Source organism: Pseudophryne corroboree, chromosome 6 (assembly GCF_028390025.1).
Source record: "Pseudophryne corroboree isolate aPseCor3 chromosome 6, aPseCor3.hap2, whole genome shotgun sequence".
In the NCBI taxonomy this organism is placed as follows: Eukaryota; Metazoa; Chordata; class Amphibia; order Anura; family Myobatrachidae; genus Pseudophryne; species Pseudophryne corroboree.
In genome coordinates, this window is record NC_086449.1 from 57,624,351 (window position 1) to 57,651,795 (window position 27,445).

The 27,445-nt window shown below is 44.9% G+C and overlaps 1 protein-coding gene across 7 annotated transcripts in view; it reads right to left on the reverse strand.

Annotated features, from left to right (window-relative positions):
- LOC134936121 (A.superbus venom factor 1-like) overlaps positions 1–27,445 on the reverse strand; it is a 283,470-nt gene that overhangs the window by 215,798 nt on the left and 40,227 nt on the right. For 5 of the 7 annotated variants that reach the window (XM_063931033.1, XM_063931031.1, XM_063931032.1 and 2 more), the window contains exons 6-11: positions 26,661–26,743; positions 17,956–18,043; positions 8,804–8,906; positions 7,615–7,735; positions 7,028–7,143; positions 5,538–5,684 (exon numbers count right to left, since the gene is read on the reverse strand). In XM_063931033.1, coding sequence (XP_063787103.1) covers positions 5,538–5,684; positions 7,028–7,143; positions 7,615–7,735; positions 8,804–8,906; positions 17,956–18,043; positions 26,661–26,743 — 658 coding nt within the window. Of the gene's footprint in view, positions 1–5,537; positions 5,685–7,027; positions 7,144–7,614; positions 7,736–8,803; positions 8,907–17,955; positions 18,044–25,693; positions 25,864–26,660; positions 26,744–27,445 lie in introns of those variants that run through there. The other 2 variants (XM_063931035.1, XM_063931036.1) reach the window with 2 other exon arrangements.

Below are 27,445 nucleotides of genomic sequence, written 5' to 3' on the forward strand. Positions count from 1 at the left end.
ACAAACACACCCAGCGTTCGCCCAGGCACTCCCACCCTTTCTCCGGCCACTCCTGCGTTTTTTCCGGAAACGGTAGCGTTTTCAGCCACACGCCCCTGAAACGCTGTGTTTCCGCCCAGTAACACCCATTTCCTGTCAATCACATTACGATCGCCGGAGCGAAGAAAAAGCCGTGAGTAAAAATACTTTCTTCATAGTAAAGTTACTTGGCGCAGTCGCAGTGCGAACTTTGCGCATGCGTACTAAGCGGATTTTCACTGCGATGCGATGAAAAAGAACGAGCGAACAACTCGGAATGAGGGCCATTGTACAGTAAGTAGCTGAACACAAACGTAGCAGGGTGTGAAGATCTACAGTAACTACATAGACAGTCATTAGGTCGACCCCTTATGGTTGACATGTCTAAAGGTTGACATGGAAAAGGTATACGGTAGAAAACGCTGATGGTACAAAGGGTGACGGGATCAAAAGGTTGACAAGGAAATGGTCAACACAAAAAAGATCAACATACGTTTTTTCCACTTTTAGGGGTCATTTTGTATGTTTCATCTTCTGTCACAATCACTGTAAACGTGTACCCTCGTGGGCTCACTCGCCACGCTGCAGACAAGGTGGCTCACTGCGCTCTGCACAGGTTACTATTCCCAATCATAGTCCCTGTGAACAGTGGTGCCGAGAGAGGGGGGGGAGAGGGTACAAATTATCCGGGCCCAGGTCTGATGGAGGGGTCCACTGAGGGTCCAGTAAGGGCCTGGGCCCCCTCCCTCTTACCTAGCAGGAACAGCTGCAGCTCTTTTCTTCAGCCCAGCACACGCTGCTCTGTACTGGGCTGCAGTGTCGCCATGGAGGTGCCTAAAATACTATTTTTTTCAGTATTTTTTTCTAAGGGTACATGACCACACCTCCTGTGATTAGGCCACGTCCCTTGAAAAGTACCTGGGCCCATCCCGGCTTTCGACTGCCCTGCCTGTGAATAGTAAACAAAGCTAAAGTTGTAAAATATGTGAAAACCCAAAATAACTTGTGTCGACCACAGGTGTATTGACCATTTTCAATTTGACCTATTGACCATGTTGACACTTTGTACTTGCTGACCTTAAGCACTGTCTAAATTTTACCTAATGTATGTCAACCATATGGTGTTGACCTATTGACTATCTAGACACCGTCTATCTATACTTTGGAACCCAATGTTACACATTATCTTATCACCAATGTGTCCTCTTACCCACATCTTTACCATTAATACCCCGACTCCCTTCTGTGCAGCCTAACATTAACAGCTCCTGTGCCACAGCCTAACACTAACCCCCCAAGGTGGCGGCTAAACTAACCCCCTCCCAGCCCTAAACCTAAAATGCGTTGTGCTCACTATGGTCGCTATGCCAGCTGTTGGGATGCTGGTATCGATCTCCTGACCCTTTCTGGATTCCAGCGTTGGGATTTTGATGGGTGTCGGGGTTCCAGCGTCGGTATACTGACTACCGGTTCCCGACAGCTGACATACTGTATTGACTGCATCCCATGTTAAGCTGTGTGATAATTATGTTGTTAATACATACCAATAAATTATTGGTAATAATAAAGTATTACAGTGCTAATGAGGAAAGTGCAGTGGGATGTGTTAGAAAATGTCAATATTCAGAATGCTGACATTGGACGTTATATCGACATGTGAAATGCTGACATTCACAGTATCGACATTTCTAAAACACAAGGATTTTGGTGCATTTAAGCATTAAGGCTGCCCTTACCAAAACCCTAACTGCAGCCTAACCGATACCCTAACTGCAGCCTAACCGATACCCTAACTGTAGCCTAACTGTAACCTTAACTGCAGCCTAACCGAAACCCTAACTGCAGCCTAACCAAAACCCTAACTGCAGCCTAACTGTAACCCTAACTGCAGCCTAACCAAAACCCTCACTGCAGCCTAACTGTAACCCTAACTGCAGCCTAACCAAAACCCTAACTGCAGCCTAACCAAAACCCTAACTGCAGCCTAACCGATACCCTAACTGCAGCCTAACCGATACCCTAACTGCAGCCTAACCGAAACCCTAACTGCAGCCTAATCATTACCCTGACTGCAGCCTAAGCGAAACCCTAACTGCAGCCTAATCATTACCCTAACTGCAGCCTAACCGAAACCCTAACTGTAGCCTAACTGAAACCCTAACTGCAGCCTAACTGAAACCCTAACTGCAGCCTAACCGAAACCCTAACTGCAGCCTAATCATTACCCTGACTGCAGCCTAAGCGAAACCCTAACTGCAGCCTAATCATTACCCTAACTGCAGCCTAACCGATACCCTAACTGCAGCCTAACCGATACCCTAACTGCAGCCTAACCGAAACCCTAACTGCAGCCTAATCATTACCCTGACTGCAGCCTAAGCGAAACCCTAACTGCAGCCTAATCATTACCCTAACTGCAGCCTAACCGAAACCCTAACTGTAGCCTAACTGAAACCCTAACTGCAGCCTAACTGAAACCCTAACTGCAGCCTAACCGAAACCCTAACTGCAGCCTAATCATTACCCTGACTGCAGCCTAACCGAAACCCTAACTGCAGCCTAATCATTACCCTGACTGCAGCCTAACCAAAACCCTCACTGCAGCCTAACTGAAACCCTAACTGCAGCCTAACCATAACCCTAACTGCAGCCTAACCGATACCCTAACTGCAGCCTAACCGATACCCTAACTGTAGCCTAACTGTAACCTTAACTGCAGCCTAACCGAAACCCTAACTGCAGCCTAATCATTACCCTGACTGCAGCCTAACCGAAACCCTAACTGCAGCCTAATCATTACCCTAACTGCAGCCTAACCGAAACCCTAACTGCAGCCTAATCATTACCCTGACTGCAGCCTAACCGAAACCCTAACTGCAGCCTAATCATTACCCTAACTGCAGCCTAACCGAAACCCTAACTGTAGCCTAACTGAAACCCTAACTGCAGCCTAACCATAACCCTAACTGCAGCCTAACCGAAACCCTAACTGCAGCCTAATCATTACCCTGACTGCAGCCTAACCAAAACCCTCACTGCAGCCTAACTGAAACCCTAACTGCAGCCTAACCATAACCCTAACTGCAGCCTAACCGATACCCTAACTGCAGCCTAACCGATACCCTAACTGTAGCCTAACTGTAACCTTAACTGCAGCCTAACCGAAACCCTAACTGCAGCCTAATCATTACCCTGACTGCAGCCTAACCGAAACCCTAACTGCAGCCTAATCATTACCCTAACTGCAGCCTAACCGAAACCCTAACTGCAGCCTAATCATTACCCTGACTGCAGCCTAACCGAAACCCTAACTGCAGCCTAATCATTACCCTAACTGCAGCCTAACCGAAACCCTAACTGTAGCCTAACTGAAACCCTAACTGCAGCCTAACCATAACCCTAACTGCAGCCTAACCGAAACCCTAACTGCAGCCTAATCATTACCCTGACTGCAGCCTAACCAAAACCCTCACTGCAGCCTAACTGAAACCCTAACTGCAGCCTAACCATAACCCTAACTGCAGCCTAACCGAAACCCTAACTGCAGCCTAACCGTAACCCTAACTGTAGTCTAACCAAAACCCTGTCAGGCTCCGGAGCCTTACCTCCGGCGTGTGCTCCGGCGGGTTGGCGCAGCTGCGGCGGCATGGAGCTGCTGGCGGCAGGTCCTTCTGGACGGATGTGCGGCTGCCAATGGCCGGGGGCTGAGGGTCTGGAGACCCGGGCGCTGCGGCGGGGATCGCTGCGGGAAGGTCCTCTAATGGTGACGCAATATAGTACAGAAACTGGCTAAAGCTGTGTGCTAACAGCTAAGTATGTCTCCTGTGCTGGGGGCAGCCATGTTGGAGACCAGAGTATTACCAATGAAGTTTCCAATCTGTGTCCAGCCAATCCTGCGTGTTCTCCCCTTACAAAAGGGGGCTGGCTCAAAGGGAGAGTGCCAGTGCTTCATGTTACCTCCTTGTGAAAGGTTCTCCAGCTCTGTGCTCCAAGGTTACTTTGGTTCCCTGGTCCTGGTTGCTCTCATCCATCGGTTACCGAAACGCTGCTACAGTCCTGGTGTCTAGGTCCGTTGCCACTCGTGGAAGCGCTCACGGGGTCCCAGGTCGTAGAGGAGCTCCAGGTGCTAATGGCGGTTCCCGCAGACGTCTGCATTTCTTCAAAGTCCAAGTTCTTCAGCCTCGTCTTTCAATCACAAACCATAGTCCTCATTTCTTCAAAGTCCAAGTTCTTCAGCCTCGTCTTAAAATTACAAACCACAGTCTTCATTTCTTCAAAGTCCAAGTTCTTTAGCCTTGTCTTTTAATCATAAAACACAGTCTTCAGTTTTTCTATACCGGAGTTCTTCAGCTTCACTCTTCAAGTCATTTAACCATAGACTCTAATTCTTCCAGTTTTTTGTATTTCTCCAATATTCGTGTATAGCCTGATTATTCATTAAAACTACAGTTATCTGTCTACGAAGTCCTCCTTTTCTTTACACCCTTCGGCCAACGTTAACACTTAGTTAGGCTTCCACCCCATGAGCAGGAATTATATTCAGCCACATTGTTTACTCTCCTCACAGGTAGCTGTCCCTTCAGCCAAAACTCGGTTGTCGGAACCCCAACTTATGCCGAGCGTGACAAACCCTAACTGCAGCCTAACCGTAACCCTAACTGCAACCTAACCAAAACCCTAACTGCAGCCTAACCTTAACACTAGCATGAGCTGTCGACATTCTGCATTTACTAACAGCGCATGTTAGTAAATGTGTGTTTTATCATACCTTAACAGCAAAAGTGTGGTAGGGCATGCTGGGATGTGTAGTTTTACAGCAGCTGGAGGGCCACAGGTTGAAACCCATGATTTACACTATGGTCAATTGATGCATTTAATGTATATTATTTAGGTACTACCTATGGTTCAACACACTGCGCTGTGTCTACTTTCTGATGTACTTTGTTTACGGGTGACTATACCATGTAGACTGGCAGCATTGCATTGATTCTGTCACTAGATACCACCTACCAGTGGCACTTTAAAAGAGGAGGGGGCCTGTGTGATGACTCTGCGTGGGCCCCCTCCTCTATGTAGCACCACAGAGACTCTGCACATGTGCACGACTCTGGAAAAATGGCGTCCGCCATGTTCTCGGAGACAAATCTCTACTGCACATTTGTGAATCACCGGGAAAATGGCCGCCGCCCCATTTTCTGAGAGACTTCTCCTGCAGCAGCAGTGCCAACGTGGGATTCTGGAGAGGTAAGTGACTTAAGATGGGGGCTGGTTGTGCAGGGTGGGCCCCTCTGGACCCAGGGGCCCGTGTGCACTGCACACAATGTACCCATTATAGAAAAACCTATACCACCTACATATTGTTTATTGAGTCATTACTTAGACTCTACTGTATGTTTTCCCCCTACGCACCTGGATTGTGCTCTCTGCAGCTCCTAAGTTTTGCCCCTTCCATTTGACATTGTCATCTCTGCATTACACCAGTCTCAAACAAGACCCAAAGACAAAACAATATGTATTACCGTTATTTTTCGCGAGCTTATATCCGAGGCGGTATTGACAATAAGCCTAACTGTTCCATCATTCTGAGTTGACCCTTTCACTGCCCCTGATTCAGTCATCACAGGGACACTCTCTGCCGGAGACCCATCAGGATTAGTGACAAACACCTAAAGTAGGAAAGAGAAATGGAGATATTTGTTTTTATTTTTACACATATGCAGCTGGCTATGAAATTATACAAAAAAAGGGGGTAATTTCCAAGTTGATCGCAGCAGGAATTTGGTTAGCAGTTGGGCAAAACCATGTGCACTGCAGGGGGGGGCAGATATAACATGTGCAGAGAGAGTTAGATTTGGGTGGGGTGTATTCAAACTGAAATCTAAATTGCAGTGTAAAAATAAAGCATCCAGTATTTACCCTGCACAGAAACAAAATAACCCACCCAAATCTAACTCTCTCTGCACATGTTATATCTGCCTCCCCTGCAGTGTACATGGTTTTGCCCAACTGCTAAAAAATTTCCTGCTGCGATCAGCTTGGAATTACCCCCAAAAAACGGGGAAAAAACACCTCACCAAACTAGCGCTAATTGATAAAGAAAGTCAGACCTCAGCAGCTGCTTATAATACAACCCTGTGTGGTTTATATTTAAAAATTCTACCCAAACTAAAATAAAATAAGCACTGATTTGAGGTTCGATAAAAAGTCAAATGGCTCCAAGTGTATCTAAAAGTGCAATATAAAGTATTTCACATGGATAAAATTGCCAGTTTGTGAAATGCAACACTGTTGCAAAAGGATCATATAGTTGCCATGGGCAACTTCTCCACTGGCTCACTTCTCCACACTTTTCACTGCTTCAGGAATAGCCCCATATATATCAGCTGACTATAAACTGCCAGGTGTTGGGTTGTTACTGAATGAATTCATATTCTACCTCATCTTTCTGTGATCTCCCTTCCTGCAGTTTCAGAATGGTATTTTGCTGCAAGTAACATTATTATAAGTTTCCTTTATGATACTGTTGCAACAGTGTCCCACCCCAGTTCTTATGATGTACCATTATAGTGCCCTCCACATAACATTGATCAGATCAGACTATGATACTTTACTGTGCCTTCCAGTTTATATTGTGCCACATTACAGTGCCCCCTTACCATTATAACATGCCCTACACACTTCTATCACTGACAATGTAATGTCACACAAGTCAGGTTGGCCAATGGATTAGACCCAATTGCTTAGCAGGCAGATCTGGGAAATTGGCAAACAACTTGATAACCTGGGTCCAGGCCCCCTAAGCCTCTGGGCCCCATAGCAGTGGCACCCCTTGGACCCACTATAGTTAAGCCCAGGTACTAAAGGTATCACTATCGCTTCAAACTTATGTGGCCCTTGTTTAGTTTAAAGGGGCTCCTGTACACAACCTTCTCATAACAAGGCATGGGCATCTGTACCAAATGATGAGGCATGTGATCTATGCAGAACAGGTCATAGTAAAGACAATTACCATAAAGTCAAAGGGCATTCCGGGCTGGAAGTATTTGGAGGTTTTTGTGAAGAGGATTTTATATGGAGAGGACACAATATAAATATCATCCAGCTCAGCTTCCAACAAATCGCTGCCTGCAAGAGAGAGACAAAATGTTACTCTGCCAAACCACATATAAGGCGAGACGTAATAGCGTCCAAGATTGCCGGAGGAGCAGGATGCCGAACGATCATGGAGGTTTTTTTTTTTAAAGCGGCAATCATTTAAAAACCATGCCTTGTAAATTACTACCACTTTTAAAAAAAACGTCCAATATTGACAGGCATCCTGGACCTCCAGCAATTGTGGACGCTATTACGTCTGCTTAAAGGGCTTTTAATGTGCAGCTTTGTATGCATCCACATCTAGTTAATTTTAGCAAATTGCGCAATCGCTGCAGCTAATATACACATCATTGAGTATCTTCTGCGGTCTCATTTCATACATGAAGTTCTGTAGGTTTTGTGGTTGTCAATTGTGCATATGCAGGGAAGAGAACTATCTTGTTGGTGCCACATACGTGTAGCCAGGCTTGCACCCTAATCTGAATAATTTTCTAGCCTTACCTGTGTCAGTGATGACAGTGACAGTCAGATACAGCCGCCATTCCAGCATGTCTACTTCCTCCTGGAAGTACTTCACAAGGTCTTTCCTTTCCAAAGTAGCAGAGCCTGTACCGTAAGATATCTGGTTGTATACAAATATGAATTAGATCCTAACAAAAAAAAGGTCAAGTTGTCCATAAATACAGCTATTTGGATAGTAAATGTGATCATTTTAACTTAAGCCGGACACAGGTTGCCGAGCCCGTGCCTTATACAGGGGTTAAATCATGGTCAGATGTAGACTGGTGTTGGAACGAATTGGGTAAGGCAATGACAATTTTTCTGAATAAGTGCGGTCATTGACAAATCATAGGGTGAGAGGGTTGGTATTAGGATCCCGGCAGTTTGGATGCCGGCGGTCAGAATACCAACAGCGGCATCCCAATGCACAGGATCCCGACATCTTGGAGGTAACTATGCTAACCCTCCCCTTCTACCCCCTAACCATCCCTTCCTGCAACCTAACCCTAACCTTCCTCCCCCGACGCAGCCTAATCCTAACCCTCCACCCGCAGGCTAAATCTATCAACCCCCCCTCTCCTGCAGCATTTTCCAAAGGAGCCCCTTCCGTTCGAGATGTCAGTAGTCAACATTCCGACGCTGGCATTTTAAGCCATTTCGGAATCCCAGCATCGACATTACAACCAGTGGTATTCCAAGTGGTGGCATCTCAAATGCCTGTTTGATGACAGGATCCCGGATGGGGATGCATTAAGCCTTGGAGATTGATAAAGTGGAGAGAGCTAAAGTACCAGCCAATCAGCTCCTAACTGCCATGTTACAGGCTGTGCTTGAGAAATGACGAGCTGATTGGTTGACACTTTATCACTTTCTACTTTATCACTCTCTAAGGTTTAGTACATCTGTAGCGCAGTACCATCATGTGTTATGGCCGCTATGCCCAAGAATCATGCCAACAAACCTGTAACAAAGCCAGGGTTGGACTTGCTGAGAGGGGTACAAGGGAAGCCAACACAAGAATGGAGATCACACAGCTCATACATTTAGAGAGTGAGAAAATCTCACAGCAATGAGTAAAACAAAAAATAACACAGAAGGAGTCGTGACTAAAAGCATTATGGAGTATTTGTGTAGTAGAAAATAGATACATTCACTGGAGATATCAAACTAGCAACGAAGATTTTATTACCTCCGTCAGTCGTAGAGTATCTGGAAGACTTTTCTTTTCATTCTCTCGCTTAACTCCAAACAGTGTAAAAGCCTTACCAGTCACTGGCTTCCCATACAGATAACTGATAAAACAAAATAACTAGGAAAACAGCAAACACTAGACGTACATTGTACTGTACACTGTAACTATGATGACTGTAACTGGCCACTTCTGTTAAATAACTCACTGACCATTAGTACACACAGACTCCGCCTGTACATACAGTATATCACTGATCACAAGTACACACAGACACCTACTGTACATGCAGTATATATATAACTGATCACGAGTAAATACAGAGACATCCTGTACATATATCACTAATCACCATTACATAGACACCTCCTGTACATATATCACTAATCACTTGTACACACAGATACCTCCTGTACATAGATCACTAGTACACATAGCCATCTCCTGTACATAAATCACTGATCACTAGTACACATAGACATCTCCTGTACATATATCACTTATCACTAGTACACTCAGACACCTCCTGTACATATATCACTGATCACTAGTACACATAGACATCTCCTGTACATATATCACTGATCACTAGCACACACAGACACCTCCTGTACATATATCACTGATCACTAGTACACTCAGACACCTCCTGTACATATATCACTGATCACTAGTGTACATAGACACCTCTTGTACATATATCACTGATCACTAGTACACACAGACACCTCCTGTACATATATCACTGATCACTAGTACACACAGACACCTCCTGTACATATATCACTGATCAATAGTACACACAGACATCCTGTACATATATCACTGATCACTAGTACACACAGACACCTCCTGTATATATATCACTGATCACTAGTATACATAGACACCTCTTGTGCATGTATCACTGATCACTAGTACACACAGACATCCTGTACATATATCACTGATCACTAGAGAACACAGACACCTCCTGTACATATATCACTGATCACTAGTACACACAGACATCCTGTACATAACATATATCACTGATCACTAGAGAACACAGACACCTCCTGTATATATATCACTGATCACTAGTATACATAGACACCTCTTGTGCATGTATCACTGATCACTAGTACACACAGACATCCTGTACATATATCACTGATCACTAGTACACACAGACACCTCCTGTACATATATCACTAGTACACATAGACATCTCCTGTATATATATATATATATATATATATATATATCTCACTGATCACTAGTACACACAGACATTTCCTGTACATATATCACTGATCACTAGTACACACAGACGGGTTCACTACGGCCGGCCGGCGGTAGGGCTCCCGGCGACCAGCATACCGGCGCCGGGAGCCCGACCGCTGGCTTACCGACAGTGTGGCGAGCGCAAATGAGCCCCTTGCGGGCTCGCTGCGCTCGCCACGCTACGGACACGGTGGCGCGCTACGCGCGCCACACTATATTATTCTTCTTCTATGGGGGTCGTGGACCCCCACGAGGGAAAATAAGTGTCGGTATGCCGGCTGTCGGGCTCCCAGTGCCGGTATACTGAGCGCCGGGAGCCCGACCGCCGGCATACAGAAGACCACACCACACAGACACCTCCCGTACATCTATCACTGATCACTAGATCACACTGACACCTCCTGTACATATATCACTGATCACTAGTACACACAGACACCTCCTGTACATATATCACTGATCACTAGTACACACAGACACCTCCTGTACATATATCACTGATCACTAGGACACACAGACACCTCCTGTACATATATCACTGATCACTAGGACACACAGACACCTCCTGTACATATATCACTGATCACTAGAGCACAGAGACACCTCCTGTACATATATCACTGATCACTAGTACACACAGTCACCTCCTGTACATATATCACTGATCACTAGTACACACAGACATCTCCTGTACATATATCACTGATCTCTAGTACACACAGACACCTCCTGTACATATATCACTAATTACTACTAGTACACATAGACACCTACTGTACATATATCACTGATCACTAGATCACACAGACACCTCCTGTACATATATCACTGATCACTAGTACACACAGACATCTCCTGTACATATATCACTGATCACTAGTACACATAGACATCTCCTGTACATATATCACTGATCACTAGCACACACAGACACCTCCTGTACATATATCACTAATCACTAGTACACACAGACACCTCCTGTATATATATCACTGATCACTAGTATACATAGACACCTCCTGTACATATATCACTGATCACTAGTACACATAAACATCTCCTGTACATATATGACTGATCACTAGTACACACAGACACCTCCTGTATATATATCACTGATCACTAGTATACATAGACACCTCTTGTGCATGTATCACTGATCACTAGTACACACAGACATCCTGTACATATATCACTGATCACTAGAGAACACAGACACCTCCTGTACATATATCACTGATCACTAGTACACACAGACATCCTGTACATATATCACTGATCACTAGAGAACACAGACACATCCTGTACATATATCACTGATTACTAGTACACACAGACACCTCCTGTACATATATCACTGATCACTAGAGCACAGAGATACCTCCTGTACATATATCACTGATCACTAGAGCACAGAGATACCTCCTGTACATATATCACTGATCACTAGTACACACAGACACCTCCTGTACATATATCACTGATCACTAGAGCACAGAGATACCTCCTGTACATATATCACTGATCACTAGTACACACAGACACCTCCTGTACATATATATCACTGATCACTAGGACACACAGACACATCCTGTACATATATTACTGATCAATAGGACACACAGACACCTCCTGTACATATATCACTGATCACTAGTACACACAGACACCTCCTGTACATATATCACTGATCACTAGTACACATAGACATCTCCTGTACATATATCACTGATCACTAGCACACACAGACACCTCCTGTACATATATCACTAATCACTAGTACACACAGACATCCTGTACATATATCACTGATCACTAGAGAACACAGACACATCCTGTACATATATCACTGATTACTAGTACACACAGACACCTCCTGTACATATATCACTGATCACTAGAGCACAGAGATACCTCCTGTACATATATCACTGATCACTAGAGCACAGAGATACCTCCTGTACATATATCACTGATCACTAGTACACACAGACACCTCCTGTACATATATCACTGATCACTAGAGCACAGAGATACCTCCTGTACATAATATATCACTGATCACTAGTACACACAGACATCTCCTGTACATATATCACTGATCTCTAGTACACACAGACACCTCCTGTACATATATATCACTGATCACTAGGACACACAGACACATCCTGTACATATATTACTGATCAATAGGACACACAGACACCTCCTGTACATATATCACTGATCACTAGTACACACAGACACCTCCTGTACATATATCACTAATCACTAGTACACACAGACACCTCCTGTACATATATCACTGATCACTAGATCACACAGACACCTCCTGTACATATATCACTGATCACTAGGACACACAGACACCTCCTGTATATATATCACTGATCACTAGGACACACAGACACCTCCTGTACATATATCACTAATCACTAGTACACACAGACACCTCCTGTACATATATCACTGATCACTAGGACACACAGACACCTCCTGTACATATATCACTGATCATTAGATCACACAGACACCTCCTGTACATCTTTCACTGATCACTAGATCACACATACACCTTCTGTACATATATCACTGATCACTAGATCACACATACACCTCCTGTACATATATCACTGATCACCAGAACATACAGACACCTCCTGTACATATATCACTGATCACTAGAACACACTGACACCTTCTGTATATATATCACTGATGACTAGTACACACAGACACCTCCTGTACATATATCACTGATCACTAGAACACACATACACCTTCTGTATATATATCACTGATCACCAGAACATACAGACACCTCCTGTACATATATCACTGATCACTAGTACACACAGACACCTCCTGTACATATATCACTGATCACTAGAACATACAGACACCTCCTGTACATATATCACTGATCACTAGAACATACAGACATCTCCTGTACATATATCACTGATCACTAGTACACACAGACACCTCCTGTACATATATCACTGATCACTAGTACACACAGACATCTCCTGTACATATATCACTGATCACTAGAACACACATACACCTCCTGTACATATATCACTGATCACTAGAACACACATACACCTCCTGTACATATATCACTGATCACTAGTACACACATACACCTCCTGTACATATGTCACTGATCACTAGAACACACAGACACCTCCTGTACATATATCACTGATCACTAGAACACACATACACCTCCTGTACATATATCACTGATCACTAGTACACACATACACCTCCTGTACATATATCACTGATCACTAGAACACACATACACCTCCTGTACATATATCACTGATCACTAGAACATACAGACACCTCCTGTACATATATCACTGATCACTAGTATACACAGACACCTCCTGTACATATATCACTGATCTCTAGTACACACAGACACCTCCTGTACATATATTACTGATCACTAGGACACACAGACACCTCCTGTACATATATCACTAATCACTAGTACACACAGACACCTCCTGTACATATATCACTGATCACTAGATCACACAGACACCTCCTGTACATATATCACTGATCACTAGTACACACAGACACCTCCTGTACATATATCACTGATCACTAGTAGAGATGAGCGGGTTCGGTTTCTTTGAATCCGAACCCGCACGAACTTCACTTTTTTTTCCACGGGTCCGAGCGACTCGGATCTTCCCGCCTTGCTCGGTTAACCCGAGCGCGCCCGAACGTCATCATGACGCTGTCGGATTCTCGCGAGGCTCGGATTCTATCGCGAGACTCGGATTCTATATAAGGAGCCGCGCGTCGCCGCCATTTTCACTCGTGCATTGAGATTGATAGGGAGAGGACGTGTCTGGCGTCCTCTCCATTAGAATAGAGATAGATAGATTAGATAGAGAGAGATTGTGCAGAGTCGCAGACAGAGTTAGTTTACCACAGTCAGTGACCAGTGCAGTTGCTAGTTAACTTTTATTTAATATAATATATCCGTTCACTTCTCTCTGCTATATCCGTTCTCTGCCTGAAAAAAAAAACGATACACAGCACAGTCAGTCACACAGTGTGACTCAGTCTGTGTGCACTCAGCTCAGCCCAGTGTGCTGCACAGTCATCAATGTATAAATTAAAAGCTTATAATTAATTGTGGGGGAGACTGGGGAGCACTGCAGGTTGTTAGCAGGAGCCAGGAGTACAATTATATTAATTAACAGTGCACACTTTTGCTGCAGGAGTGGTGACCAGTGCCTGACCACCAGTATAGTATTGTTGTATACTACTAATATCTCTTTAAATATCAACCAGTCTATATTAGCAGCAGACACAGTACAGTGCGGTAGTTCACGGCTGTGGCTACCTCTGTGTCGGCACACGGCAGGCAGTCCGTCCGACCAGAATTGTATTATTTATTATTATATACCTACCACCTAACCGTGGTTTTTTTTTCATTCTTTATACCGTCATAGTGTCATCCTAATTGTTACGAGTATACTACTATCTCTTTATCAACCAGTGTACAGTGCGGTAGTTCACGGCTGTGGCTACCTCTGTGTCGGCACACGGCAGGCAGTCCGTCCGACCAGAATTGTATTATTTATTATTATATACCTACCACCTAACCGTGGTTTTTTTTTCATTCTTTATACCGTCATAGTGTCATCCTAATTGTTACGAGTATACTACTATCTCTTTATCAACCAGTGTACAGTGCGGTAGTTCACGGCTGTGGCTACCTCTGTGTCGGCACACGGCAGGCAGTCCGTCCGACCAGAATTGTATTATTTATTATTATATACCTACCACCTAACCGTGGTTTTTTTTTCATTCTTTATACCGTCATAGTGTCATCCTAATTGTTACGAGTATACTACTATCTCTTTATCAACCAGTGTACAGTGCGGTAGTTCACGGCTGTGGCTACCTCTGTGTCGGCACACGGCAGGCAGTCCGTCCGACCAGAATTGTATTATTTATTATTATATACCTACCACCTAACCGTGGTTTTTTTTTCATTCTTTATACCGTCATAGTGTCATCCTAATTGTTACGAGTATACTACTATCTCTTTATCAACCAGTGTACAGTGCGGTAGTTCACGGCTGTGGCTACCTCTGTGTCGGCACACGGCAGGCAGTCCGTCCGACCAGAATTGTATTATTTATTATTATATACCTACCACCTAACCGTGGTTTTTTTTTCATTCTTTATACCGTCATAGTGTCATCCTAATTGTTACGAGTATACTACTATCTCTTTATCAACCAGTGTACAGTGCGGTAGTTCACGGCTGTGGCTACCTCTGTGTCGGCACACGGCAGGCAGTCCGTCCGACCAGAATTGTATTATTTATTATTATATACCTACCACCTAACCGTGGTTTTTTTTTCATTCTTTATACCGTCATAGTGTCATCCTAATTGTTACGAGTATACTACTATCTCTTTATCAACCAGTGTACAGTGCGGTAGTTCACGGCTGTGGCTACCTCTGTGTCGGCAGTCGGCAGGCAGTCCGTCCATCCATAATTGTATTATTATTATAATATATACCACCTAACCGTGGTTTTTTTTTCATTCTTTATACCGTCATAGTGTCATACTAGTTGTTACGAGTATACTACTATCTCTTTATCAACCAGTGTACAGTGCGGTAGTTCACGGCTGTGGCTACCTCTGTGTCGGCAGTCGGCAGGCAGTCCGTCCATCCATAATTGTATTATTATTATAATATATACCACCTAACTGTGGTTTTTTTTGCATTCTTTATACCGTCGTCATAGTGTCATACTAGTTGTTACGAGTATACTACTATCTCTTTATCAACCAGTGTACAGTGCGGTAGTTCACGGCTGTGGCTACCTCTGTGTCGGCAGTCGGCAGGCAGTCCGTCCATCCATAATTGTATTATTATTATAATATATACCACCTAACCGTGGTTTTTTTTTCATTCTTTATACCGTCGTCATAGTGTCATACTAGTTGTTACGAGTATACTACTATCTCTTTATCAACCAGTGTACAGTGCGGTAGTTCACGGCTGTGGCTACCTCTGTGTCGGCAGTCGGCAGGCAGTCCGTCCATCCATAATTGTATTATAATATATACCACCTAACCGTGGTTTTTTTTTCATTCTTTATACCGTCATAGTGTCATACTAGTTGTTACGAGTATACTACTATCTCTTTATCAACCAGTGTACAGTGCGGTAGTTCACGGCTGTGGCTACCTCTGTGTCGGCAGTCGGCAGGCAGTCCGTCCATCCATAATTGTATTATAATATATACCACCTAACCGTGGTTTTTTTTTCATTCTTTATACCGTCATAGTCAGTCATACTAGTTGTTACGAGTATACTACTATCTCTTTATCAACCAGTGTACAGTGCGGTAGTTCACGGCTGTGGCTACCTCTGTGTCGGCACTCGGCAGCCCGTCCATAATTGTATATACCAGTGACCTAACCGTGGTTTTTTTTTCTTTCTTTATACATACATACTAGTTACGAGTATACTATCTCTTTATCAACCAGTCTATATATTAGCAGCAGACACAGTACAGTGCGGTAGTTCACGGCTGTGGCTACCTCTGTGTCGGCACTCGGCAGCCCGTCCATAATTGTATATACCACCTAACCGTGGTTTTTTTTTTCTTTCTTTATACATACATACTGCAGTGCCACTCCTAGATGGGCCCGGTGTTTGTGTCGGCCACTAGGGTCGCTAATCTTACTCACACAGTCAGCTACCTCATTGCGCCTCTTTTTTTCTTTGCGTCATGTGCTGTTTGGGGAGGGTTTTTTGGAAGGGCCATCCTGCGTGACACTGCAGTGCCACTCCTAGATGGGCCCGGTGTTTGTGTCGGCCACTAGGGTCGCTAATCTTACTCACACAGCTACCTCATTGCGCCTCTTTTTTTCTTTGCGTCATGTGCTGTTTGGGGAGGGTTTTTTGGAAGGGACATCCTGCGTGACACTGCAGTGCCACTCCTAGATGGGCCCGGTGTTTGTGTCGGCCACTAGGGTCGCTTATCTTACTCACACAGCGACCTCGGTGCAAATTTTAGGACTAAAAATAATATTGTGAGGTGTGAGGTATTCAGAATAGACTGAAAATGAGTGTAAATTATGGTTTTTGAGGTTAATAATACTTTGGGATCAAAATGACCCCCAAATTCTATGATTTAAGCTGTTTTTTAGTGTTTTTTGAAAAAAACACCCGAATCCAAAACACACCCGAATCCGACAAAAAAAATTCGGTGAGGTTTTGCCAAAACGCGTTCGAACCCAAAACACGGCCGCGGAACCGAACCCAAAACCAAAACACAAAACCCGAAAAATTTCAGGCGCTCATCTCTAATCACTAGTACACACAGACACCTCCTGTACATATATCACTGATCACTAGTACACACAGACACCTCCTGTACATATATCACTGATCACTAGGACACACAGACACCTCCTGTACATATATCACTGATCACTAGGACACACAGACACCTCCTGTACATATATCACTGATCACTAGTACACACAGACACCTCCTGTACATATATCACTGATCACTAGTACACACAGACACCTAATGTACATATATCACTGATCACTAGAACACACAGACACCTCCTGCACATATGTCACTGATCACTAGTACACACAGACACCTCCTGTACAGATACTGTGCCTAATTCGGATTTGTATACCGTCACAGATGGGTCACCTTCAATAGACTGAGGCATAATGCTGCTACTACTTAGCCCTTTGCCTGATCACTAGGACACACAGGCAGTTGTCTAGATTATACACTATTGCTGGTGAATAGAATACACATGTGTACTATACAGATCTAAAGAGAAATGCACATTTACTTACTTTGCATGGATATCCACTCTGAATTCTTGGTCTTTTAAGTAGAAAAATGTTTTTGCTGGTTTTAGCTTAATTTCAAAACTTGGCAGGACTGAAAAGGTGGAGATAGGAAACACAAATTCAGTGTAATACTTATTTCCCCTACAAGTAATGTTCTGTACAGTGGTGAAGTTATTGGAAAGGGGTCTAGAAACGCAAGGAAATCAGCGGACAGGGGCACCAGCGAGGAAGAGTAAAAGGGGCACAGCTGGGGAATATGATCGGTGCACCGGGATGAGTGTGTGATCCTGGTTTTCGGTATGCCGATGGTCACATGGACGACACCGGCATCCCAACAATAAGAATGTAGACAGGGAACAGGCTAATTATTTTACTCATCCGCATCTCCTTCTCTATCTCGGCTGGGCTGGTGGCTAGGGCTAAGATTTGGGGGGGTGGAGGGTGGCTAGGGATAACTTCTGGTGCCTATCCCTAAACACCTACCCCCCCTTCCCCCCTAAGCCTAACAGTGACCCTGTTACTTTCAGGATGTCAGCGGTCAGTGTTCCGGCACCAGGATAACGAGTGGAGTCGTGATTCCGGCATCAGTCACATGACCACCGGCATCCCAGGGCACCGTGAAGTGAAACAGCTGATCACGACAGCTGCTAAGAGGGAGTTATCTGGTTGGGGCAGTTGAACCAAGGCAACTACAGAGGAAGCTGATTGGGGCAATGGGGGTGGCTGATCAGGGAATTAGGGGGTAAAGATCTTTGGGGCATCAGCAGGGGCAGTGGATAAGTACTCTTGTAGGGGTGGTGGAAAGTGGATTGGAGGACAGCAAGGGAAGCTATTCATGACACCAACAGCAACGGGATGGTGAGCAGGGCATGTGACTTCTTTTCCTTTCTCTGAGGAAAAGAAGGGTTACCATACTCTGATGTCTGTTGAGCTGTGAATGAGACTGTATAAATCCCTGCGGAGTGTCCTTTTACAATTCTTCTATTCTATAAGAGAAGAGTGTTGCGTTTTCACTTGCTTTCCCTCACTAACGTTCAATGCTGGTTTACATTGCTGTCAACAATTAGTCAGAGATGGCTATCAGCTGAAAATGCTGTATCCTATTTTGACTGACGGATAATTGTAATACTCTATCACTTAGGGGGTGAATTAGACCTGATCGTAGATTTGCTAAATTTAGCACATCTACGATCAGCTTCCCTGACATGTGGGGGGACACCCAGCACAGGGCTAGTCCGCCCCGCATGTCAGGCCCTACCCCATCATAAAAGTACAAAATCACTGCACAGTGGCGAGGCTTTTGTACTGTAGGAGTAGCTCCCAGCCAGTGCAGCTCCTGCAGGGAGTTACTCATCGCGGCACGCCCCCCCAATGGTACGGGCCTGCCTGCATTGCCTTAACCGCGCCCCCTAAATGGCGGCCAAATGCCGCCGGCCTGCCCCCGCCTGCCCAGCGACCACCTCTGCCTGTCAATCAGCAGAGGTGATCGCAGGCGGCTGTCTGCCATGCGCTGGCACGCTGCGGCACTGACGCATGCACACTTCAGACCTGACAGCTACTGTGCGAACGCGCACATCAGTGAACAGGTCTGAATTAGCCCCTTAGGACGGGATGCTGCAGGTTTGAAGCACAGAACTGCTAACTCAGTACTAAGCAGCTATACTAGAGATGAGCGGGTTCGGTTCCTCGGAATCCGAACCCCCCCGAACTTCAGCCTTTTTACACGGGTCCGAGGCAGACTCGGATCTTCCCGCCTTGCTCGGCTAACCCGAGCGCGCCCGAACGTCATCATCCCGCTGTCGGATTCTCGCGAGGCTCGTATTCTATCGCGAGACTCGGATTCTATATAAGGAGCCGCGCGTCGCCGCCATTTTCACACGTGCATTGAGATTGATAGGGAGAGGATGTGGCTGGCGTCCTCTCCGTTAGAATAGATAGAGACACTTGAGTTGATTACTTAGTAATTTTGGGGAGCATTAGGAGTACTCAGAGTGCAGAGTTTTGCTGATAGTTACTAGTGACTGACCACCACCAGTTTCATTTATTATTTAATATAATCCGTTCTCTGCCTGAAAAAAAATGATACACAGTCACATACCATATCTGTGCTCAGCCTCAGTGTGCTGCATGATAATATCATCTATATGTATATCTGACTGTGCTGAGTGCTCACTGCTCACACAGCTGAATTGTGGGGGAGACTGGGGTGCAGTTATAGCAGGAGTACAGTGCACACTTGCTGCCAGTGTGACTGACCAGTGACCACCAGTATATTGTCTGCCTGAAAAAGTTAAACACTCCTGTGGTGTTTTTTTTTTTATTCTATAAACGCATTCTGCTGACAGTGTCCAGCAGGTCCATCATTCATTATATTATATAAATATTTACCTGCAGTAGTGTTATATTTTTTTTTGTTCATCTCTATCATCTTTATCATCTCTATATTAGCAGACGCAGTACGGTAGTCCATGGCTGTGGCTACCTCTGTGTCGTCAGTGCTCGTCCATAATTGTATACCTACCTGTGGTGGGGTTTTTTTTTCTATCTTCTTCATACTAGTAGTTTAGGAGTCTGCTGACAGTGTCCAGCAGGTCCGTCATTATATTATATATACCTGCAGTAGTGATATATATATATTTTTTATATCATTATCATCTCTATACTAGCAGACGCAGTACGGTAGTCCACGGCTGTAGCTACCTCTGTGTCGTCAGTGCTCGTCCATAATTGTATACCTACCTGTGGTGGGGTTTTTTTTTCTATCTTCTTCATACTAGTAGTTTAGGAGTCTGCTGACAGTGTCCAGCAGGTCCGTCATTATATTATATATACCTGCAGTAGTGATATATATATATTTTTTATATCATTATCATCTCTATACTAGCAGAAGCAGTACGGTAGTCCACGGCTGTAGCTACCTCTGTGTCGTCAGTGCTCGTCCATAATTGTATACCTACCTGTGGTGGTTTTTTTTTTTCTATCTTCTTCATACTAGTAGTTTAGGAGTCTGCTGACAGTGTCCAGCAGGTCCGTCATTATATTATATATACCTGCAGTAGTGATATATATATATTTTTATATATCATTATCATCTCTATACTAGCAGACGCAGTACGGTAGTCCACGGCTGTAGCTACCTCTGTGTCGTCAGTGCTCGTCCATAATTGTATACCTACCTGTGGTGGGGTTTTTTTTTCTATCTTCTTCATACTAGTAGTTTAGGAGTCTGCTGACAGTGTCCAGCAGGTCCGTCATTATATTATATATACCTGCAGTAGTGATATATATATATATTTTTTATATCATTATCATCTCTATACTAGCAGAGGCAGTACGGTAGTCCACGGCTGTAGCTACCTCTGTGTCGTCAGTCACTCGTCATCCATAAGTATACTAGTATCCATCCATCTCCATTGTTTACCTGAGGTGCCTTTTAGTTGTGCCTATTAAAATATGGAGAACAAAAATGTTGAGGTTCCAAAAATAGGGAAAGATCAAGATCCACTTCCACCTCATGCTGAAGCTGCTGCCACTAGTTATGGCCGAGACGATGAAATTCCATCAACGTCGTCTGCCAAGGCCGATGCCCAATGTCATAGTACAGAGCATGTAAAATCCAAAACACAAAATATCAGTAAAAAAAGGACTCAAAAATCTAAAATAAAATCGTCGGAGGAGAAGCGTAAACTTGCCAATATGCCATTTACCACACGGAGTGGCAAGGAACGGCTGAGGCCCTGGCCTATGCTTCATGGCTAGTGGTTCAGCTTCACATGAGGATGGAAGCACTCAGCCTCTCGCTAGAAAAATGAAAAGACTTAAGCTGGCAAAAGCACAGCAAAGAACTGTGCGTTCTTCGAAATCACAAATCCACAAGGAGAGTCCAATTGTGTCGGTTGCGATGCCTGACCTTCCCAACACTGGACGTGAAGAGCATGCGCCTTCCACCATTTGCACGCCCCCTGCAAGTGCTGGAAGGAGCACCCGCAGTCCAGTTCCTGATAGTCAGATTGAAGATGTCAGTGTTGAAGTACACCAGGATGAGGAGGATATGGTGTTGCTGGCGCTGGGGAGGAAATTGACAAGGAGGATTCTGATGGTGAGGTGGTTTGTTTAAGTCAGGCACCCGGGGAGACACCTGTTGTCCGTGGGAGGAATATGGCCATTGACATGCCTGGTGAAAATACCAAAAAAATCAGCTCTTCGGTGTGGAAGTATTTCAACAGAAATGCGGACAACATTTGTCAAGCCGTGTGTTGCCTTTGTCAAGCTGTAATAAGTAGGGGTAAGGACGTTAACCACCTCGGAACATCCTCCCTTATACGTCACCTGCAGCGCATTCATCATAAGTCAGTGACAAGTTCAAAAACTTTGGGCGACAGCGGAAGCAGTCCACTGACCAGTAAATCCCTTCCTCTTGTAACCAAGCTCACGCAAACCACCCCACCAACTCCCTCAGTGTCAATTTCTTCCTTCCCCAGGAATGCCAATAGTCCTGCAGGCCATGTCACTGGCAATTCTGACGAGTCCTCTCCTGCCTGGGATTCCTCCAATGCATCCTTGCGTGTAACGCCTACTACTGCTGGCGCTGCTGTTGTTGCTGCTGGGAGTCGATGGTCATCCCAGAGGGGAAGTCGTAAGACGACTTTTACTACTTCCACCAAGCAATTGACTGTCCAACAGTCCTTTGCGAGGAAGATGAAATATCACAGCAGTCATCCTGCTGCAAAGCGGGTAACTGAGGCCTTGGCATCCTGGGCGGTGAGAAACGTGGTTCCGGTATCCATCATTACTGCAGAGCCAACTATAGACTTGATTGAGGTACTGTGTCCCCGGTACCAAATACCATCTAGGTTCCATTTCTCTAGGCAGGCGATACCGAAAATGTACACAGACCTCAGAAAAAGACTCACCAGTGTCCTAAAAAATGCAGTTGTACCCAATGTCCACTTAACCACGGACATGTGGACAAGTGGAGCAGGGCAGACTCAGGACTATATGACTGTGACAGCCCACTGGGTAGATGTATTGACTCCTGTCGCAAGAACAGCAGCGGCGGCACCAGTAGCAGCATCTCGCAAACGCCAACTCTTTCCTATGCAGGCTACGCTTTGTATCACCGCTTTCCATAATACTCACACAGCTGAAAACCTCTTACGGCAACTGAGGAAGATCATCGCAGAAGGGCTTACCCCAATTGGACTCTCCTGTGGATTTGTGGCATCGGACAACGCCAGCAATATTGTGTGTGCATTAAATATGGGCAAATTCCAGCACGTCCCATGTTTTGCACATACCTTGAATTTGGTGGTGCAGAATTATTTAAAAAACGACAGGGGCGTGCAAGAGATGCTGTCGGTGGCCAGAAGAATTGCGGGACACTTTCGGCGTACAGGCACCACGTACAGAAGACTGGAGCAACACCAAAAACGCCTGAACCTGCCCTGCCATCATCAGAAGCAAGAAGTGGTAACGAGGTGGAATTCAACCCTCTATATGCTTCAGAGGTTGGAGGAGCAGCAAAAGGCCATTCAAGCCTATACAACTGACCACGATATAGGAGGTGGAATGCACCTGTCTCAAGCGCAGTGGAGAATGATTTCAACGTTGTGCAAGGTTCTGCAACCTTTTGAACTTGCCACACGTGAAGTCAGTTCAGACACTGCCAGCCTGAGTCAGGTCATTCCCCTCATCAGGCTTTTGCAGAAGAAGCTGGAGACATTGAAGGAGGAGCTAACACTGAGCGATTCCGCTAGGCATGTGGGACTTGTGGATGGAGCCCTTAATTCGCTTAACAAGGATTCACGGGTGGTCAATCTGTTGAAATCAGAGCACTACATTTTGGCCACCATGCTCGATCCTAGATTTAAAACCTACCTTGGATCTCTCTTTCCGGCAGACACAAGTCTGCAGGGGTTCAAAGAACTGCTGGTGAGAAAATTGTCAAGTCAAGCGGAACGCGACCTGTCAACATCTCCTCCTTCACATTCTCCCGCAATTGGGGGTGCGAGGAAAAGGCTCAGAATTCCGAGCCCACCCGCTGGCGGTGATGCAGGGCAGTCTGGAGCGACTGCTGATGCTGACATCTGGTCCGGACTGAAGGACCTGCAAACGATTACGGACATGTCGTCTACTGTCACTGCATATGATTCTCTCACCATTGAAAGAATGGTGGAGGATTATATGAGTGACCGCATCCAAGTAGGCACGTCAGACAGTCCGTACGTATACTGGCAGGAAAAAGAGGCAATTTGGAGGCCCTTGCACAAACTGGCTTTATTCTACCTAAGTTGCCCTCCCACAAGTGTGTACTCCGAAAGAGTGTTTAGTGCCGCCGCTCACCTTGTCAGCAATCGGCGTACGAGGTTACTTCCAGAAAATGTGGAGAAGATGATGTTCATTAAAATGAATTATAATCAATTCCTCCATGGAGACATTCACCAGCAGCAATTGCCTCCACAAAGTACACAGGGAGCTGAGATGGTGGATTCCAGTGGGGACGAATTGATAATCTGTGAGGAGGGGGATGTACACGGTGATATATCGGAGGGTGATGATGAGGTGGACATCTTGCCTCTGTAGAGCCAGTTTGTGCAAGGAGAGATTAATTGCTTCTTTTTTGGTGGGGGTCCAAACCAACCCGTCATTTCAGTCACAGTCGTGTGGCAGACCCTGTCACTGAAATGATGGGTTGGTTGAAGTGTGCATGTCCTGTTTATACAACATAAGGGTGGGTGGGAGGGCCCAAGGACAATTCCATCTTGCACCTCTTTTTTCTTTCATTTTTCTTTGCGTCATGTGCTGTTTGGGGAGTGTTTTTTGGAAGGGCCATCCTGCGTGACACTGCAGTGCCACTCCTAGATGGGCCAGGTGTTTGTGTCGGCCACTAGGGTCACTTATCTTAGTCACACAGCTACCTCATTGCGCCTCTTTTTTTTCTTCTTTGCGTCATGTGCTGTTTGGGGAGTATTTTTTGGAAGGGCCATCCGGCCTGACACTGCAGTGCCACTCCTAGATGGGCCAGGTGTTTGTGTCGGCCACTAGGGTCGCTTAGCTTACTCACACAGCTACCTCATTGCGCCTCTTTTTTTCTTTGTGTCATGTGCTGTTTGGGGAGTGTTTTTTGGAAGGGCCATCCTGCGTGACACTGCAGTGCCACTCCTAGATGGGCCAGGTGTTTGTGTCGGCCACTTGGGTCGCTGAGCTTAGTCATCCAGCGACCTCGGTGCAAATTTTAGGACTAAAAATAATATTGTGAGGTGTGAGGTGTTCAGAATAGACTGAAAATGAGTGGAAATTATGGTTATTGAGGTTAATAATACTTTGGGATCAAAATGACCCCCAAATTCTATGATTTAAGCTGTTTTTTAGGGTTTTTTGAAAAAAAACACCCAATCCAAAACACACCCGAATCCGACAAAAAAAATTCGGTGAGGTTTTGCCAAAACGCGTTCGAACCCAAAACACGGCCACGGAACCGAACCCAAAACCAAAACACAAAACCGGAAAAATTTCCGGTGCACATCTCTAATTACTACCTCAGCAGTAAATTCTCTACCATGCAGTCACTAGTAAAAGTCCAGTGCGGTTTGGAATATATGTATTATCAGGGGCACTCCGTAGGTCCAGTCTCTACTAATGTGTGCTGCTGTGTAACTGTGAGGTGACATGAGGTGCTTTGTTGCTAAACCACTCCTGATGATCCTGACAGGATTTCTCACTGCTTAATAGTTGCACCCGCCTTTTTGGGAGGGAGTTCCATCTACGTCTCCTCTGTCACCTCTCAGGGGCTCACCATCTTGGAATATCTGCAGGTTCTGCCAACTCCCAGAGCCGTGTCTCTGTCCTGCCTCCCTGGCTAGGAATCGCAGCAGCAGCGCCAGCATTGTCTCTCAGTTCCTCCTGTCAGTACAACTCGCTAAGATGGCCGCCATCCAACTGCCAACTATCCTAGCACCCGGCTGTAACCGCCATGGCACAAGCCAGGTCTCTTCCTGGGATCCATACGCCTCTTGCTGATTGGTCAGTGTCTTAGCGCCAGGTGCAGCTCTTAGGGCACAGTTACATACCCTCCAACATTTTACACATAAAAACAGGTACAAACTAGTATAGGGGGCGTGGTCAATGGTAAACGGGATGTGACCACGCCCCCTTTCCTATACTTTCAATGTTAATTTGGAGAGACAAAAATCGGTACAGACCATAAAAAAAAGGTACTGTACCTGCCAAAAAGGTACAGCTGTTAACTCTTTCACTGCCATCTGTTTCATAATATCTAGCCAGGGCTGCATTTAGCAGGGCAAGGGGCATAAAGGTCACACTACAGTTTGTGACAGCTCCAATGGGGTGTCACATATATCTGTTTAACATTCAATATTCCTGGTAGATCAGGTAAGTATAAGTGTATGCTTTTTATACTTATTACCACTTATATCTTTTGAATAAATAAATTGTTCTTCTTGCTCTGTTCCTAATAAATTCAAATGTAAAGAACGACCAAGTAAACTAGAGGAGGAGCAGAGGAAAGTACATTTTAATCCTAAAAAACTGTGGCCCCATACATTGGGCCCCTGAAATTCTGTTAATTTGGGATGGGGGGTGGGTCTTTTAAAAACAAAACAAAAAAGCAAACAAGTATTGGTTTAGATATGTCTTTTATATCATTTTATCATGACTGTACTGTAATGATACCATATAAATCACCATACCGTATTCTTTCACTTCAAAGTTTGTACTGTAATTCTGCACATCTGCGTCTTCATACTTTGCTGAGATGGTCCATACTCCCAAACTGTAAGTACAGAACAAAGGTATATACAGTATATTTCACAGCAAATGAGTCAGTTTCAATTCATTCTATGTAGGGGAGATGTCCACTAAATCTGATATATCCATATAAAAGTAAAATAAAAACTTTTTGACCGCTTTGAAGAATACACAGATATAACTCTGGGAATGATATGTATTTTTGACATTGTGTTGAAAAAAATGGTATACACGTAAATCGTGATGGGACTTCCTCATATTGGGGGTAATTCCGAGTTGATCGCTGCAGCATATTTGTTAGCAGTTGGGCAAAACCATGTGCACTGCAGGTGGGGCAGATGTAACATGTGCAGAGAGAGTTAGATTTGGGTGGGTTATTTTGTTTCTGTGCAGGGTAAATACTGTCTGCGTTATTTTTACACTGCAATTTAGATTTGAGTTTAAATACACCCCACCCAAATCTAACTCTCTCTGCACATGTTACATCTCCCCCCACCCCCACCAACCCTGCAGTGCACATGGGCCCTCATTCCGAGTTGTTCGCTCGGTAAAAATCTTCGCATCGCAGCGATTTTCCGCTTAATGCGCATGCGCAATGTTCGCACTGCGACTGCGCCAAGTAAATTTACTATGCAGTTAGGAATATTACTCACGGCTTTTTCATCGTCCTGGTGATCGTAGTGTGATTGACAGGAAATGGGTGTTACTGGGCGGAAACAGGCCATTT